At 30.5% G+C, this 20,089-nt stretch overlaps 2 protein-coding genes across 4 annotated transcripts; both read right to left on the bottom strand.

Annotated features, from left to right (window-relative positions):
- Nucleotides 1-1,506: 1,506 nt before the first annotated feature.
- LOC140675279 (uncharacterized) lies at nucleotides 1,507-6,996 on the bottom strand. 3 transcript variants are annotated; one of them, XM_072909601.1, is made up of 8 exons: nucleotides 6,934-6,996; nucleotides 6,116-6,282; nucleotides 5,212-5,624; nucleotides 4,617-5,027; nucleotides 4,205-4,462; nucleotides 3,891-3,950; nucleotides 3,576-3,668; nucleotides 1,507-1,791 (listed from the first exon to the last, which is right to left on the bottom strand). In XM_072909601.1, the coding sequence occupies exons 3-8, from the start codon at nucleotides 5,521-5,523 to the stop codon at nucleotides 1,729-1,731; spliced, it is 1,197 nt and encodes a 398-aa protein (XP_072765702.1). In that variant the 5' UTR covers nucleotides 5,524-5,624; nucleotides 6,116-6,282; nucleotides 6,934-6,996; the 3' UTR covers nucleotides 1,507-1,728. The 3 variants fall into 3 exon arrangements, with proteins under 3 accessions (XP_072765702.1, XP_072765701.1, XP_072765703.1); XM_072909600.1 differs by lacking the exon at nucleotides 6,116-6,282 and having other exon boundaries at nucleotides 6,934-6,986; XM_072909602.1 differs by having other exon boundaries at nucleotides 6,116-6,944.
- An 8,769-nt stretch (nucleotides 6,997-15,765) lies between these two features.
- On the bottom strand, nucleotides 15,766-18,910 carry LOC140675265 (thymidylate kinase). The gene is made up of 2 exons (XM_072909570.1): nucleotides 18,604-18,910; nucleotides 15,766-18,427 (listed from the first exon to the last, which is right to left on the bottom strand). Exons 1-2 carry the CDS (start codon nucleotides 18,743-18,745, stop codon nucleotides 17,928-17,930), a joined length of 642 nt encoding a protein of 213 aa, XP_072765671.1. The 5' UTR covers nucleotides 18,746-18,910; the 3' UTR covers nucleotides 15,766-17,927.
- Nucleotides 18,911-20,089: the final 1,179 nt, after the last annotated feature.

The following is a 20,089-nucleotide window of genomic DNA, read 5'->3' on the forward strand; positions in this document are numbered from 1 at the left end:
ATCTATTTACAAATCGAAAAACACTGAACGCTATTCAGAGTATTTTTCTGATTGTTAGACTTTCTTCCAAGTTCAAATATGCGGAAATTCTGATATGCTTGAATGATTCCTTAAAATTCTTCGAGCGTCATGAACAATCTTTGATTATTGCAAAGAAGTTATGCGAAATGTAGATACTGTGTTTTTACAGAATGGTTAAATAAAGTTTGTATTTCATGAAAACTTGTTTAAAAGTATGAATTATTACACGCACACACACACACACACACACACACACACACACACACACATGATTATATAAATATAATAATTACATTTTAACGTACACTAACATAATAGAAAATTGAATTTAATAGTATTAAAAATATATATTTTTAAATACATATACATATTATTATATTTTTCCATTCTCTCTTTTTTTCTACATTTTATCCCTTTTTTATGATATTCCTATTTTTTATTTTATGAAAATTATAATATTTTCTTGAAACTTTATATATTGTATTTCAAAACTTACAACACAGATTATTTTTGCATATTTGCATTAGATAATTTTCTTATCCGACAAATAAATCAGCGATAAATCGCGCACAAAATTAAATAACTTATTTGAAGCAATCTATTTTGTCGGCTCCTTGCAACAGTATTTTGTAATTTATGAAATTGTTAATTTTCTTTACGTCAGCTTGGAATACATAGCGCTACAACATGCGATGTATGAGTAACCGATAGTTCATAAAATTCATACATAAATATAAATAAATACACACATACATATATAAACATAAAACATCGATCTTTTAAAAATTTAATACATGAAAAGAAAGATTATACGACGTGTAATAACATTAAATAATGAATCGAAAATTAGCCACGTATTAATTATTTAATTATTTGTGTGTGCAAATTATAAGACTCACATAAAAATATATTATAAATTTATTGTAAATTTTAAATCAAAATTGAATCGACAAATTTTTTTAAATTTATCTATGTTATTTAATTACAAGTTTATCTTTATAAATGTGATAATTTCGAATTGGCTTTACATTGGCTTTTAGAAAGACAGTTTCCTTCTAAATTTAAAAGGGACTGCTGTAATCAGTGAAGGGTACAATTCACATGCAAATTCTCTTGCTCGCTACTTTGCCGTCATTGCGCACAATCGCACTACTACTGAGTGAAGGAAAGTAGTTTAAAGAGGATATAATATACGCGCGGAAGAAGCTGGTTTTTAAGAAATTTATTGGAAACGAAATTTGATGAAATTTTATTAAAGTTTTAAATAATAACAAACCGAAAGTCTAGAAGCTTGTAAACAATTACACGTAATTAGTAAAACATTGCATTTTAGTACAAAGAGAGAGAGAGAGAGAGAGAGAGAGAGAGAGAGAGAGAGAGAGAGAGAGAGAGAGAGAGGAAGAGGAGAGAGAGAGATTTTGCAGTTTTAATTTTGTATGGAAAAAATGTAACACTTTAATTATTTTCCAAAATTTATTGCTACTATGAAATTAAATAAAGATTATTAATGCTGTTTTCATTATAAAGACTGTAACTAAATATAACTTTCTTTCAATGGAATACATTTGTTTGAACTAATAATAATTAAAAATCATTAATGCTAACACTTTGCACGTATTGACTTGATAAAAAGACGAAGTATGTCTGTGAAATGTATAGTTGCAAAATATATGTATAATGATCGTATGATTTTCCTCTTTTTTTATGTTAATTCTTATTTATTGGAAGTTGCAGTAGTATAACCAGATACGTAGTCAACAAAGCGGCGATCTGAAAATAATATCCATAAAATCACAATATTCCAATATTCCAATAAAGTACAAGGAAAATATTTAATATATTTATATAATTCTTTAGATAAGCAATAGAATAATATTAATATATATATATATATTATTATATAAATTATAATATTAATATAACATTATTTGTTAAAATTAATTAATATAATATTAATTAATTTATAATAATAAATGTAAAAGTTATTGTGCTATATTTTTTAAAAATTGTTTATCTACTAAAAATAAAAAAAATAGAAAAAAAATGCAAAGTATAAAATAAAAATGTAATTGTCAACTTTACATCAGGTTGCAGTTGCATACATAACGACTTAAATATATAATACTAATAAACTTTTAATTTTGTAGAAGATAGAGTCAGAGTTTCGTGTTAAGCTATTGTGAAGCTATTGTGGGAGAATTTAGATAGCCCAAGCATCATCGAAGTTGTCTACTTGTACTACACGAGTGATAACAATTTGCCCAAGTACCAATTCCGAGCAGTAGAATCATATTAGTTCGAATGTACACGAATTTCGTACGATTTGCGGGCACAAGACGCAAAATCGCAGGCGCGTTTCGGTTGTAGTACGATTTACGAGCACGTTTACGCTAGCATTTACGATGCGTCGAATCCCGTTGGGATATCAGACCAGAGCCAATTAACCTTTACCTTCATCACATCGTGCCTGGCGTTCAATACGATAGGTATTAGTTTGACAGAAAAACAATTGCTCTAATCGTGAGTGACACGAGTCTTCTTTTATTATTTTGCAACGAAAATCGATCGCAAGCATTTATGAATGATTAATAATTCTTTGATTGCGACAGCAATAAATATTTAGTGTTTGTTCACATTTAACTGACGTCGAAAAATAGTTCAAGCATTTTTTTTTTTTTTTTTTTTTTCAAAATTTACAAATTACACAGTATATTTTAATAAAATTGTTTGCGCGGTTAGATATTTTATAAAATAGCTGTTATTGTTTATGTTGTTATTATTTATGATATTGTAAATACGATTTATTTTCAATTTACATTTTGATATAAATTTTTCATAACATTTATTTATATTTTATTATATATCTTGATATAACCTTTTATCTTCATTGCTATATGCTTGTTTATCTTTATATTTAAAGCATTAATATATCACGTTTAAAATAAACATACCGTTTTCGCTTTAATAACCTCGATTGACCTGTCCACGTGTCGAGAATACGTGATCGCATGTTCTTTCTTTAAATCATATCGTTGTGTCGTGATAACATCGCGCGATGAGAAACGTGTTCTCGATGTAATCATCTGTATAATTCAGCGGCTTTATAGTTTTGATGAGATTATTTATGTCACGTTGTAATATCTTCACGAGATTGTCTTAATTTCATGAGATGTTTATCGTTAATAATTGCTTTAATCTTTTTACGCATCTTTTTGTGTTCTCTAATACAAAAAGTGCATATAACTCTAGTCATCTGGCATATAACTTTTAGCGAAATGAAAATTTGAATAATCAACAAGATCAATTACTAAGTACTCCTAATTATCCAAAGTAGAAACAAAATATATTTTCATTATGTAATCCTCGTTTTATATATATATATCCCTTTAATTAAAATCCCTATATAAAATGCAAGAGAAATTTTGCAATAATTGCAAGCATTGTTTAATTAATGGGCGAACAAACTTAATTATAAGAATTGATGTATATAAATTGAAAGACATATTTATACTTAATTAAGAAATTCAATATCTTTCAATATTCTCGTTACTTACAGAACATAATAACGGCAAATTTACGTAAAAGCATCCGCCGGCGGAAAAGTTGAGTCTGCGATGTAGGAATTGCAACGACGATTCCACGCATTCCTGCATTTATAAAGAAGTTTTTACACAGATTACAATCCATATTAAAACCGTTGTTGTATAAGTATAACGGAAGGAACATTAAAAACTTTAAGAAAATTAATAAAATTTTGATTGGAAGGTTATACTTAAGTAAATAATGGATAGTAAATGACGGATGTGATTTTTATTATTAAAAGACGTTAAAAAGATAAGTGTTTAAAGCAATAAAACGATTTTACTTACTTCATTTCTTTTCATCAATCTTACTTGCCACTCGATAAAAATTGGACTTATACAATTAGCCTGGAACATAGATCACGTTTTTAAAACTTTCTAGTAAATACATTTATTTATATCAAATATTGATACTTAATTATTTATATATTATGTCAGCAAAAATGCATTAATCTATGCACATATCTCTAAACATAAGTTTATACGATCAAAATATAAACTGATTATAAATTTTCAGTACTGTTATTTGAACACCGTTTATCGCGAAGCATACGATTTAAATATAAAAGACTTTTATTTTGCATCAGTGGGGATGGTTTTACTTGAGAAGAAGCATAGTGGCAGGCAATGTGAAGTAATATAAGTTGGAAGAGGCAGGCCAATAACCAGGTGGCCAAGCAGATCACCAACGGCCACGATATTCCCTCCCATGCGTTTTGGGTTAGCCACACTATTAAAAAATACATATTGCTGACAGTATGTAGTCCAAGATTGCCGAGCCAGAAAAGCAACGACCACGAATACATTGATTCCAAGTTTTCTGCGGCGATCATCAGATCGTTGTGTAGTCTCAGGATCGTCTTGTGCAAACAAATAGAGAACATTATAAGTCGTTGTTATATTATTTTTTTTTATATTTGATGTTGCATTATTTATATTATTATATTATTTAAATTTAGGTGTGTGCGAGAGAGAAGACTAAACACAAAAACATTGAAAAAATATGATTCTAACCATTTTGCTAATGGTGATAATGGTGGCATTTTTATTTACTGAGCGAGACGGTAGATTTTTTAACGCCATCATGTTGAGATGATGAAACCGTTGGCCTAGAAAGAAAGCCATCGCTACAAATTTATAGAGAGCTATTGCAGTTGCGATGTAGGGAACCAAGTATCCCATGTTGATAGTCCATGGCTCGAGAAAGGCATACATCCCGATGCGGTTAATGGCGATCCAGATGAGCGTGACAGCAGCAGTGAGAATCCACGCGACGATCGCGGTTTGCGTCTCTTTGCGGGGATAACCGAGTTGTCTGACATCTTCGTCGTAATCTTGCAGCGCGTTCCACGTTTCAGTAAACCTACGTCTCGTGAATACCGCCAAGCCCAATTCGTACATCGCCACGCTGTAGTTGATGATCACCTGGACGATCACTTTCGATCATTGCCTTGAGTTCTTGGTAATTTTGAAATTTAGAGTCTAGCTACTTAATTAGATCTGTGTTCAGGAAATCAGGCAAAATAGATCTAATATAAAAAGTAGATGCAAGAATTTGACTTTTGACTATTTTTTTTTTGTTTCGTTTTACGAACAATTTTTCACTAACCTTCGTGACCTCTGTTCCTCCGAGGATTTTGCCTTCTCGTCTGTCAAGACCTAAAATCCTTTCGGTCACCGTGTAAAATATATATGTGTAAAGTATGCCGGCGCTCGCTGAAAAGATCAGGTAGACGTTCGATGGCACCAGACGATCTTGCGAGAACTCGTAGGGAGCGAAACCGAACACTCGCACGACGTAGACCATCGGCCAGATAGCCGTGTAGAGAGGTGAGTCTGGCCCGCGTAGTTTTTTTATTTGTTTTTTCTTCGCCTGTACGAATACGGTCTCCACGTTAAAAGGACGAGCTTGGAACTCCATGTCCAGGTGAATTGGATCGACTGATCCTTCCTCGGGTTAATTAGATCTGGCAAGCATGGGTTCCAATTGCCACTAATAAAGGGCGTAGAATTTGCACCTGTCTACAATAATTTTCAATTAACACGTGCAACCGTTTACATTTGAAAAGTCTAAATATTAAAGAGATGAAAACGCATTCTGTAAAATCAGTTGCTCCACATGAATCATATCAAATTATTTAATCACTAGAAGCATTATCATGTATATTATTATAGTATATTATAGCATATTATTTTATAATATTAGATTATCATGATAATACTATAAGTCACTGACTGACATAATTCTATTGTGATAATGCATGAACAGATAAATAGTTATATTCATTATATACGGAAGAATATCAAAAACAGAGACTTTTGGAAAATTCGATTGAGAGAGACGGAATTTTATGGTATATATCAATTGTAAATTTTGAAAATGTAAATGCATTGAAAGGCTTTCCATTCTTCTTCATCACGTTAATTTTTATGTGCTATCGTTTTCTTTTTCTTCACATATATCAATTTATAGTAAAGTTAATAATTTGTGAAAGAGCCAATTTATTGAATACAGCGCGAAAGCAAAGCTTGCAATCGTAGAAAAGTCGATAATGTATCTTCCAATCAGATCCACGTTCAATTTCACAAGTAAATATTGGATCAGCGAAGTCCAGAAAAGTCTGACCGCTTTTGCTTGGTGTCCCGGAAATCACCACGTTCATCGATCAATCGCATTGTCCTAGAAAACGTAATATCGAAAGACAACATGAAGCTATGAGAAATAAAAGTGAAAAAGAAAGACAAAGAAAACACAAAGTGTGTGACATATGAAGAATTAGAAGGAATAGAATAGCGTGAAGCATAGCAGAAACGAACAGTGAATGTGTTTATTTTTTTCTTCTTTTTTTTTTTTTTTTACATAAAAAGCATCGGTTTTCGATATATCGAAGTACGATAAAACTATAACACGTTTGAAAATGAAAATCCTGAACACTTCTCGTTTGGTATTTCGAGAATTAGATGAATCTCGATGTAGCCCTAGGGTCATTTCCGAGCTGTCGTAAAAAACTTGAACTTTTTCTGCTGGTTTCTGACATCAACTTTCCGTCGACGAAAATGTTATAAATCCCGGAAATATAATATAAAATTCGAAATAGAGAAATAAAAAGTGTTATATAAGTCTCAAAGACAGTAAATATCGGACTAAATTCAGCATTTCGGAAATGCAGGGCTAAAGAAGAACTGTACTTCAGTAAAAATATAAGATATTTATTAAGACTCTTATCTTTTTACGATACAATTTATAGCAAAACGTGATCACGAGGCGTAATAAATTCGAGACGCGATCAGATACTATCGTAAATGTTTTAACGAGATTCAGTGTACTCACATTACGAACAGATCGAACTCTCGAAGCGCACCGTCTCTCCTGGACGACGTCGCTGCAACTATGACGAGAATTCAATATGTTATGCACTTTTGTCGCGCTTGATAAAGCAAGATTAGAACCCCGTTCGCGTAAACATACCCACGTGTACACACATAAACCTTCGTTCGTGTACGTACGTACGTGTCAGATATGATGTGTGGCACGCGCGAAGATACCGCCGTTAAATATTATTCCACGTCAGTCTCTCGAATGAATAATTGAAGAGCGAAGAAGAATAACACATAGAAACAACCGGTCGAAGTGGATACACCCCTTAGATAGTTACAATTCTATTTCACGGATAATGTTTACATTCACGGCCACGCTGTCCTGCTTAATTTTATTGCGTAAAGTATTTCCGATCTATTTTCATTTTCCTATGATTTTTATAAAACGTGAAGCGTATTAATTTTTTTCATTTTATATTTTTATATTCAAGTAATATAATATTTATTTTTTAATTATATATATATATATATATAATATTGAAATCATAACGGACTAAAATAACAATCAAATGATAATTATTTCCAACGTGGAAAAACACAGGGAAGTACCAAATGCGTGGGCAGGCACGCCAACAAATAGTGCGATATTAGATGAAAATCTAGGGTGCGAGACTATCTCGTCCGGGCGACGCCCTCGAGAAATGTAATTTAACATAGAATGATATTCGTTGAGTACTCGAAACAACGGTAGGAACGGAATGTATTCTCATATGTTCTCGGCGAAAAGGCGAGGTTACATGCCGGACTGAAAAACAACGCAAACGATATAAATAAATTTCGTAATTTCTATTTTTTTTCTGTGCAAAGTTTTCCTCTAAAAGTGTGGTAAATATTAATTTTTAGATCTAAATAATAGTAATATTTAAAGAATTATTTCGTTTATTTGTTACTGTTATTTGAATAATAAAAAGAGATCAATAATTGGTTACAGTAACTGATGTGGGTACATAAACATTCAATACAGGAGTTAACAGAGATGATTCCTTTTGTTAACAAAAGCAAATTTCGGCAGACGTCTAGTGAAATATTCATTGCAATATGTGTACCAAATAGTAATAATCCGCAACTAATAATTAACGAAACGTAATATTACGAATATTTATTAAGCAATGTACTCATTTAAGCGCCAATTATATCAGTACTCTGTTTTATTTCATCAATATTCTGGTTACTACAAGAAAAATTAGTTAAAAGAAAAAAAAAAAAGTATGTCAGCTACCGAAACACTTAATACGAAGAACGAAAAAGAATGCTTTTAAAGACAGTGCGGTGAATACTAGTGGTAATACCGTCTCCTCGGCGTCGTTGTTCTCATTTCTCGTATAATTAAATGGTAGCAACGAAAAACGTGACGACAATGCGGCGAGATATTTTCCAGAGTTTTTTATTTTTAATATAAAATTATTTAGTCCGTGTTTTTGTAGCTATGTGTACTTTAATAGTAGAAAAGTATTTATAATTTTATTGCAACCAATCAAAAAATTTAAATCTAAAAAATTTGTGTTTGATCAGTAAAATAACTTTGGCGGATATGTCAAAGAGAAGTATATATTGAAAGTAATAAGTTTTATTGAATATAAATATGTAAACGTCAATAATCTTGGAATAAAATGCAAAAAGAAAAAATATCCATGCCTATGTATGTATAATTGCAATATTAAAAATCTACATATCCTCTGGTAAAGATTAAAATTTAACATAAATAGAGAAAAAAACCACAGAATTGATAATATATTATATATCGTATATTTAATATTATTATAATACATAATTTGTCTAACAGAACAAGATAGATCAAATGAGCCGATAGATTGAAATAGACAGACTTTATATTTCTCTTCAAATTATTTAAACGTTTATAAAAGGAGTAAACATTTTCGTGGCATCGAAATTTTTTGTCTTGGCAGCTAATTAATTACTTTAGTCGGCGTGAACGCGATTAAATCCGCCGAATGCAGATAATGAAGTAGTCTAACTTTGGCTAGAAACTTGCTCAAATGTCATGTTCCTTAAAACTTGTTCTCCGCCTCTTTCGCTTTCTGCCACTATTTGCAACTCTCGGAGAGTTATCATCAGTTTTACTAGATGCCTGAAAAACATTATATATTTGCCGAAACTGGCGTTAGAATTTGCATTTTATCGTGGGTTTGCTTGAGAAAGCTCTCCATTAAATCCAAGAATTTACTGAGTATAATAATGTAATATCTCTTTATAAGAAAGAACTGAGAATAAGAATGTTTTCACAAACAGTCTGCATATTGTATCAATGAAAAAAAGGCTTTCTAATATATGTATTCTCTAATTTATTTATTTTAATATAAATATTAATAATATAAGCCGGTCATTGTAAATAAAATTTTAAATGACAATTTTAATTTTAAAACATGTTTATATTATTCAATAATTTTATAAATTCGAAGTATTTTTGTTCAAAATATCCGGTAAGATAAGGAGATATTTTAAGGATTTTTTTTGTACAATTTCTAAAATAAATTTTTTTATTGTACGTATTTTTTAATACTTTTCACGCATACGAAGAAAAAATACAAAGCCATCAAGTTGTTAAAGTCACTTAAATGTTAAATTTACAAATGTTGAAAAAACTGAATAGCTTTTTGTTGAAATAAAAATCTAACTTTCGTAAACGTTTTCATTTTTTATCACTAAAATTTAAAATAATAAACAGTATAAGAGGAAAAATTTACAGAGAAAACTTTTTTTTAATTTGTTGATTTCTCGAGGTACAAACAAGTTCTCTGAGAATACCACGTTTTCCAGAGAATATATATGTAATTTAACATAATAATAATTACCTTTATATAAATAGCATTTAATTTGTATGTAGATTAAATTTTAAGGATAACGTAAAAATATCATGTTTTTATTTTTATTTCTTCTTCGAAAAATATTTTCGAAATAAAAATAAATATAATCTAATGAATAATCCAATGTAAATCTATTTATAAAAATTGAGTCGCACATGTGACACGTCATCGACGAAATATTGTACTGCGTAATTCACAATCTCTGTTCGAGGAATAAAACGAAACGAGCGCGATCAGAGTGGTGTTTATCTGTCAGCATGTCTGTTTTATTCATTCAAAAACTTGTTATCCCCAAAGACCCAGTTCGCCCTCCTTTCCCCTCCTTCCCATTTCAACTATGATTCGCCGAAAAATCCCCAAAATTGTCATACTTAGCAACTTTCTGTGAAAGACCACTCGAAATGTTCTAGAAGCCACACAACCGCGACGTAGCGAAGGTGATCAAGGACGATTTGCTGAGAGAGACCCACGAGAGACACGCCATTGACTGTCCCCTTGACAAGCATCTTCTACGTGACAGGACCCTCAAATTGTTCCGCAAACACAGGCTGTCCAGCACGTATTCTCGAAATTCCCGCATTGCTCGTGACACTAACGTTTCGGGGTTTATCCGATAATCGGACAAAAGCCGCGATAGTCGGAGGGATAATAGTATCATATATTTAGGGACGCGGAACGATATCTGGCTCCACCATATAGATACTTTATTTTATCTCATAACAGAGGATTAACAATTCTTACCCCTTACTTGATTTTATCTTAACGATCTCTCTCTCTCTCTCTCTCTCTCTCGTTCGGGGATTCTTGGGATATCCTATATAGAGTAAAATCGATATAAGCATTAACCTTAAAGAGAGAGGGAGAGTTAATATGTTAAATATATAATAATATAATTATTATATAAATGTTCGAGTGTACTTACAACACTAGCTGTTGTAATATTTAATATCGTCATCGTAATCGTAATTCTTTCTAGCTGAAAGAATTAGCCTAGTCAGCTTTAAACTTTCTCAAGATGACTGATGTTTTTTGAGGAAGCACGACTTCTTTTTGATCCCCGAGAAATTCGTCTTCGGTAAAAACTTTTTCCATTTGAACAAACTGACGATATAGACATCTTGCTCAGGTATCTCATCGAACATACAGCGAGATAAATCTGATGATTCTGAAGAAGGTAATCCTGATATGTTGCAATGCCTCTGGCACCGAGAAAATGCCATTACTGATTTGCGACTCTTATCCCGTTATGATAACGAGTAAGGATTACAGTTACAACGAGGACGCTTCGGTAAACAATGATTTTTTCAGAAAATAACTGACGATTGTATAAAACGAGTACTTCGTAATCGCAAGACCTGTTGCTATTATACAGAAATAATTTTTTTTTTCGAGATTTCGTATCGCAAGTAATATTAGATATATTTTCTTTCTTAATAATTTCTCGCTGTCGCTGACTTTAAAAAAGGCCTTTGATAAAAAATAAGTATGTTCAGCATTGCTGTTATTAATTTATTCTATAAAAGATTATAAGTTTATTATGTGTGCGAGAAAATTCGTCATATAATGTATTTTCGATTATTTATAAATATAAGTGCAAAAAAATTGAAAAAATTTAAGGAATAGTATAATTTTTAATTTCTTTAAACATAAAACTAATATATTTTGAAGACTAAATTATTTAGAAATACTTTGTAATTTTTCTATCTCGTCCTATTAAGATATGTGCACATAGTTCTTGAAAATTCACGAACATTTCTCTTAATGAACAGAAACTTTAGTTTCTCAAAGTTTAATTATATCTCGTCTACGAGAAATTATCGGAAATATTCGTAAGTATGTAGAAGGAATCAGGGAACATAAACGATGATACGCCGAAAATATAGTGAAAAGCTAGATGGAAGCATAGCGGAAATTCTGCGCGATCTCATTATCGTCAGTTTTCAGTAAACGAGCTTCTGAATCGACGATTACTTCCTGGAAATTCATTGGGACTGATTTCTAGACTATCTTTCAGAAAATTTTTTACGTTCGATTAAAATCTTTCAACCGATGCATTACACAAGCAGCGTAAATCCCGATAAGAATTCTAATTACAATTTCAGAACGGAAATCATTGGATTAGTCGATGATCAGTTCGATTACGCGATCGTATCAAAAGAGAAGAGATTTAATATAATCTCGATAATCGCTTATTGAACGGAAATTTGGAAGAGATTTATATGAAAAAGAATGTTTATTGGAAAAGGTTCATTAAAATTCGCTTAATTAAAAAAAGACTTATAAAGAGGCAAGGATGAGTAATGAATCAATATCGAGGAACAATGAAGATATCGCATTATTCCGCTGTAGGCGAAGTTTACGGAGGTCATCGACATCTAGATGATCGAAGATGCGATTCAAAGTTCTAAATGCGGTAAAAGTTATTCAACGTAAACGGTTGTGAACGCCGTACGTCGAGGACAAATACAAATTACAACCGTAAGCTGGATGAAAAGGCTAACAATGAGAGAGCAAGTACAATAGAAATAGTCGAGCTTTGAGCGAGTCGACAATCAATCGAGTCATTGTCGGAAATCGACAACGAGAATGACAGCAATATTGTGCGTGTATAGCAACAAGTGTTTCACGACACGTTTGTCATTCGGATACAAAAGAGTCGAATATGTGCGTGGCTTTGCGGCTATTCTAAGAAATGCAATCGATTAAAGATAGTCAGTATATGTACAGAAAAAAAGTAAGTGTCAAATCAAAACTTATATATCTATATGAACGCGTTCATTGTTTCATATATACAAAACAATTTATAATCCTTTTAGAAGAATTTAAAAATCTTAAATTTCAACAATATTATAATCTTATTTCAATACTACAATTGTCATTTCAAGAATAAAATAATTATTTTAACTCTAAAAAAATTATAATCTTCGATTTGAACATGTATTATTTTCTATCCAACATTTTTTCCTCTCCATTCAAGAAAATTATTCTTAAATAACAAGAATATATTTTTCTTGGTTGAACTATACAAAATGTCTTCATCCAAGTAAATTTTCTTTGTTTAACACAATATAATCGCATTTCAAGATTTACATTTTGAAACTAAAGATATTGTCAAAATAAGAATATTCTTTTTTTCTGTGTGGTAACGAAGGCGTAACAGAGCCAAATATCTATAATTTAAATTAAAAGTGGAGTAATTTAATAAATTATCAAATGAGTATATAATAAATTACAGACAAAGACAGCGCATTAAATCATAAAAACAGTCGTGGCGAAAGGTACGTAAATACAAAATAAATGGTTGAGCATAGCGAATTAAACAATAGTAAATTGAACATAAAATTAAATTAACGGGCGAACATTTCGGCTTGATTTTTCAAGCCCTCTTCGACGCAAGATAATAAAAAGGTATAAAGAGGCCAAACATTATACAAATAATACAATGAAAATATAGTCAAATGCATAAAATATTTAGAGTTAATCGATATTCATAATATGTAATCTTCAAACAACGACGACCGAGTTCAATGAAATAACTAGTTTGAACAAAAATGATGGTTTTTTTCCCCTCATAGAACCTAAAAATACGACACTCACGTTTTCTTAAGGCCAAGGGATCTTGGAATAATTCTAACAACGGTGAACCGGAGCAAAAAAAATTGCCCGATTAAAAGTGGATAAAGTAGTAGGAGCAGACGATTCGTCTTCGGCTCTTCTGACGTAGGACGTTACTAATTAATAATTAAATTATTTTATTGATATACTCAGCGATGATAATGTACAGGAACTGCGATTAGGCGGTTGTGTGAGATGAAGATGAATATTTTTACTATAAGGCTAAAAAAGATTAAGAGTGATCTTAATAGCAATGTATTTTTTATTTTTTGAAAAAAAGTTAAAAGCTCAATATTAGATTTGTTACATATTTTACGACTTTATAAAATAAAGATGTAAATAAGATCCTATTTTATCTTTATTCTTTATTCGAATGATTTATTTGCTTTTATTGAATACTTTCTTTTTTACTTTTTTATTTTATTTTTTTGCTGTTTTATTAATAATAGAGATTAAGAATATAAGAAATGTATAAAAATTCTATTTTTTTAAATTTAACAAATGCAGAAGCTAAAAATGATGATTCTTAGGAAAAGCTAAAAATCTACAGAGAATCATATAACAAATATTTAAGCTGTATTTAAAAAGGATTAAAACTTATTTATAACTATTGTACAAACTGTCACTATAAATCTTTCATTCAATTTACGAATTAAATAATTATTATTATAAGAAATAAACACTCGAATGTAAAAAACTCTGTGTGAATTGTTTTGTAGAATAATATAATACAGCAAAGAGAATTTTCTTCGTATGGAGTCCCGCATTCTCGCAATATTAATTGAACAAACACTATGGAAATTACAGTTCGAGCTAGAGTTAATAGGTTCCCCCGAGTAATTCACGAAATCGCGTCCCATCCAAATCACGTTTCCGTAGAAAATTACATTCGCTCCAAAATCATCAATCCCGTCTTGCAGCTCCATTGTATTCCTTTCGCCGGATGCAATTTTCCCGAATCGTGTTTCTACAGGAAACAAAGTTGCACCCGGCCAAAGATTCGTAAGAGGCTTCGAACAGTCATGATTCCCGGACGACATCCCTAATCGTTGAATAATGGAACTTATATACTATCCCTGCTGTGCGCTTCGCTACACGTGAATGATGCTGAAGGATTAATGGTATGTCGTCACTGAGAACCGTAATAATTCACAACCAGAATCCAGTAGAGAGGAATCTTACGCTAAAGCAATGCGAGTGTTTTGAGTATGTAGATTATCTCTGATCTGTAGATGCCAGAAGAGAGTATAATTTTTAATTGAAAATAATTCAATTTCAGTATACAAAGAAAGTAATTGTTTGAGAGATATTAGAAGAAAAACATTTTTATATTGTTGGATAAAGTAAAAAGCAAGCAGAGAAAGAGAATAATCGACAAATACATTGATTTTAATATGTAATTTATTTATTACATGTTAATCGCTAAACGATTAAAAATATTATGTTCTTCAAAAAAATATATAAATTTTTGAGCAGTATTAAGTAAATAATTAAATATGCATTATTCGCCATCTAGATATATAATTACATAGTTATAATCTATTTACAAGATCGATCGTTTCGACACGTTTTTATTAAATCCATTTATTTGTGAAATTAGCAAATGTTTTGAATCTCTAACAATTATTCTGTTCAAATATTCAATAAACTTTTTTTTATTAAATTACATTAAGAAACAAAAATATTTTTATTAAAGAAAAAAAATTTAATTTATTCTCTGAGAGAGAAATACATTGATTAAACTTCCTTCAATCTAAAATACTCTGAGACTTGGAAATCAACGTTAAATCCATTATCGCTACTCATATCTTTATAATATGTAGTTATGTGTTGTATATGTACATACATAACATATAAATTACTTGAATATCTTCTCTTGCTAGAGTATGTTCCCGTAAACACATTTTCTGCTTGCTTCTAGATGTACGATAGGCGAAAGATATCATTATATACAATACATGTTCCCTTTTTGCGGAAGAGATGCAATTTATCATTTTCAAACAGAAAAAACTTTAGCAACCGTCGTCGTCGCACCCAACATAATCGATTTCCGTTTACCATATTCGTTATCATTCGAGGATACGCCGTAGATTGAGAGGAATATTTTCAGAATGAAATCGAATTTTCACATAAAAAGTATTATTATATTACATTTTCTTCTCTTATTAATTATTGTCTTTAATGTGTTAAATGTGAAACTCTCCTTATTTGTCTTTTATTAAACATTTTTTATAATTACGCGTTATGTGTGTATATATATATATATATATATATATATATATATATATATATATATCGAATATATATATATATATATATATATATTCGATTTTCTGCAGATAACTGAATTTTATCATGTAATAGGAAACCGATATGTGAATAAAGCGAGCAAATATACAAGTGCAAATGTAAAAAGTAAGCTGAAAATGTGAGTGTGCGAGAAATGACACAAATTGAAATTTCAAGAGTCGCAACTCTAAAAATTTGTTTGAGTTTGAGAGTTTAACAAAACTGTAAAAATTGAAAAGTCGGAAAAGTCTTAGAGGAGCAGTAAAGAGATGGCATGAACTAAAACTTTTAGAATCATGATTTTAAGAATTTTTAGAAATCTGATATTTCAACTGGGAAAATGTAAATTCTGAAAATATTTATTTACAGTATCAAGCAAAACATCGGGAGAATATAATTACGTAAGAAAACAAATTAAAACTTTTATACATTTACAACAATTATTACATTTCTGAACATTAAAATTTTTTTTCATTATTTTTTTATCTACATTATTACAAAGATTGTAATGTAATACTGAGCGAGTTAGTTTATATTACTATAATACATCTCGTTCTCAGTTTTTATATAAATAATTGCGGAACAATTTATAACTACAAGGCGCACAATGAGGCAAGTTATGGTTTTAAAGAGTAAATAAAAGCAAAGAAGATAAATCAGAAATTGGCTTTTGACTTGACTTTTCACCTTTATTTTTCCCCTTCGCGATAAAACTTTTCTCCTCGATGTTTTTTCCTCTTAATAGAACGAACTTAAACAACTTGCAATTTATTATCAAGACAAGTTCTTTAACAAAAATGTAATTATAGATAAAAACCTAAATAAATCTCAAACTTATATAAAATTCACACTCAGATTTATATTAAATTTATCTTTTTGTGATAACATTTATTTTTATTCATACATGGTTATTTATAGCCTAACATATTTTATATTTCTTGTGGAGTTTTGTTTATTATTGTAAAATATTTAACATGTCGCGTAATCAATTATACTCCGAGAATGAGACGTATTTCGTGAGACCGAGTGTAAACGCGTGCGCAAAGTGCGTGATCCGATTTCGGAAATGTATATCGCGTATTTTATTTCATCGAGATCGAGACCGGGACTACTTAGATGTACGACAAAGTCGCATTTCTCTGAGATGCGTCTGAATTTTTCTGAGAGACGCGTGCGACCTCGATTCTTTTTTTAATGTCGACTTTTCTAAAGATGGAAACCGGATTTGTATTCAAATCCAGATGGAAAAAGAAATTTCCATCTCGGTAACTTATTATTATGACAAGCGTGAAATTATATTTACATGGAAAATTGTGCAACGTGATATACTTGGATTTTTCGCTTTTATCAGTAAAAAAATAAAAACCACAAACTTTACTTTATTACACATGGCAATAAATGCTATTGCAAATTATTTTGTATTTTTATAAACATTAATGGAACAAATAATTTTAAACCGAGTATACGCAATCTAAAAATTTATATGTATATTACACATCTGTATATTGTAGCAGTTTTAAAAACAGTAATCAACAGCAAGCCATTAAGACATCGAGCCGAAAATGTAAATACAGGCGGCCTTGAGCTCTTGTATATTTAAATAAAATTGTATACTATTGTATAATTTCGTAACGATTTTTATTTATGTTGCTTTGCCGCTATCGTCCAAATATATAATGTCCCTTTATATTTGTATTATACACATACACACACACACACACACACACACACACACACACACACACACACACACACACACACACACACACACACACACACACACACACACACACACACACACACACACACACACACACACACACACACATACATATATATATATATGTAATGACAAATATGTAATAAGAAATTTTAAACCTGGAAATTCTTACAACATATACAATTTTATTTAAATTTTTTCTTTTTTTTTTAACTTTCAATACATATCTTGCTTATTAACTGATAATTATATCTATTATATTATTTATCAAATAGAAATCGACAAGATTTATATAACAATTTAATAAGTACAAAAACTAAATTACTTTAGAACTTTTAGATATTAAAACAGTCTTGTATTTAATAAATTTAGTTAGTATTTTATGAAAATTTTATTGTACAGAGAATGTATCAAAAACCACAAAAGAATTACTAATGTAGTGATTCCTTTGCACAAATAAAAACATGAAATTAGAGATTTAGCAGCATCAATTACTTATTATAATACTTGTATATCACGATTCTCAACCTCTTGGATGACTGATAACACTCTCTGTAGTATTTCACAGTGCACAATCAATTTATCTCGATTTGCATTTACAGTTATCGCACAATCATCAAATTTTAATAATTTCTTATAATTAGCGTTAACACGTTGCTGAAATTCGTCACACTCGAATCTTTCTTTTCCCCAATCATTACGCTGTTCTTGCTGTTCTTTGGATACGTCAAGAAACACCACGCAATCTGGTTTTGTAAGCCCTAAGTCAGGTTGTCGACACCAGTCGAGATCTTTGCCAGTGTTGGCTGCCGCATATACAGCACCCGAGGCTGCATATCTGTCTATCACTAGAGTAATACCAGCTAGAAGTGTCTTCTCAATGTACTCCTTAGACTCCCATCTATTCGCAGAGAACAACAAGTGAGCTGTCTCTGGTGGTAAACTTATCTTTTTCGACAGGAAACTATTTAAAACAGCTCCTACAGGAGTGCCTCTGTCTGTAAAATAAAGTAAAATATTTTTTTAATCTCAATTATTACGTGCAAGTTGTTTCTTATCAATTGTCGAATTGTCATAAATGTCAAGCGAAGATATCTTTTCCCGCGAAAAATAACCTAAACATAACCTTGTGACACAGGCAATTTTATGAAAGATTTTCTTACATGTAACTTACTCGGAAAAGATAAGGTTTGCGCAGGAATCCTTAGTTCGTTCAATTTGTTCATCAGCATCTCCGTTTGGGTCGACTTGCCGGCCCGATCGCAACCTTCCAAAACTATCAGCGCACCACGTTTCAACATGTTGGGATGTCGCATTAAACTGACGCCGGTTATTCAATAGTCTATCCTATCCCCTTCAATTCCACCTCGGCCAGTGATTCCACCACACAAGTCTGCATGCTACTTCCATCTAGCGGAAAGAATAAAAATATGTATCCAATGATAGCACGTGATCTGCGCAAATAAAATTGTCGGAAAAAAATGACAGTTATTTTTTTTTTTTTTAATCTTTTTTATGTGAGAAAAAATTAAAAGGGAACTCTATTTCTATGAATGGCTAAAATTTGCTTTTCTATAGTAAGTATTACCTTAAATATAGAGATTATTTTATAGATTTATTTAATTTTGTGCATTAAAAGTGATAAGAAATTTTTTTAATTTTTGTTTTTATAACAATTTTTAAATTATTTTATTATTGGTGTGATGGAAAATCGGGATTGGTTTAATCATAAGTGAAAAGTCATTCGTACGAAATATTTTAATACATTATTTTTTATTTGGTTTTTTCCTTAAAAAAAGAATGAACTTGAAATTGGTTGTCAGGTTTCTTCTCTTGGATTCTGGCGAGTAATGACTGGGCATTTCCGAAGCGACGATACACACTAAGTTTGCAAATTGAACTAGCTATGTATATATATATATATATATATATATATATATATATATATATATATATATGTATATATATATATATATATATATTATATATATATATATATAATATTTATATATAAGATAGGTTTGTTCTTTCTCGTTTACAGCATAATACATATCAGTATATAATGCATATTTACGTCTTCGAATTCTCCCTGTAACTCCCTTTTTTTATCTTTCACACTTTTTCTCTCTCTCTCTCTTATTCTTGCACATATACATGCACACACATATACACATGCGTATACACATTCATTCAGATTTCTTTCTCTTTGCATACTCATGTTTTTTTTTTAAATATATGTCGGTATTTTCGAGGGCTAAAGAATTACGATATATTCTGTCACATACGATATAGTAATATATCTTTCTCTCTCTTTCTCGGTATATCACGTGGATCACTGGCAGATTTAAGTTCCACGTGCACAAAGTATACTTATTTTTTCTGAAGAAGAGAAATACACACACACACACACACACACACACATACACATACATACACACATAATCGTGGTGCACGCGCGTCGACACAGACAATTTTGTATTTTTTTTTTTTTTTTTTTTTTTTTTTTTTTTTTTTATTTTAATTTTATCATGAATTGGAAAAAGTTTATGACAATTTTTTAATATTTAATATTAAATATCTTATTAATTAGCTTGGAACAAAAACTTAAAGCAAATTTACTTAAAACTAATATTATTTATTTATGTGCTCTCGCTGTTTAA

This window comes from Anoplolepis gracilipes, chromosome 17 (assembly GCF_047496725.1).
Source record: "Anoplolepis gracilipes chromosome 17, ASM4749672v1, whole genome shotgun sequence".
Taxonomy (NCBI): domain Eukaryota; kingdom Metazoa; phylum Arthropoda; class Insecta; order Hymenoptera; family Formicidae; genus Anoplolepis; species Anoplolepis gracilipes.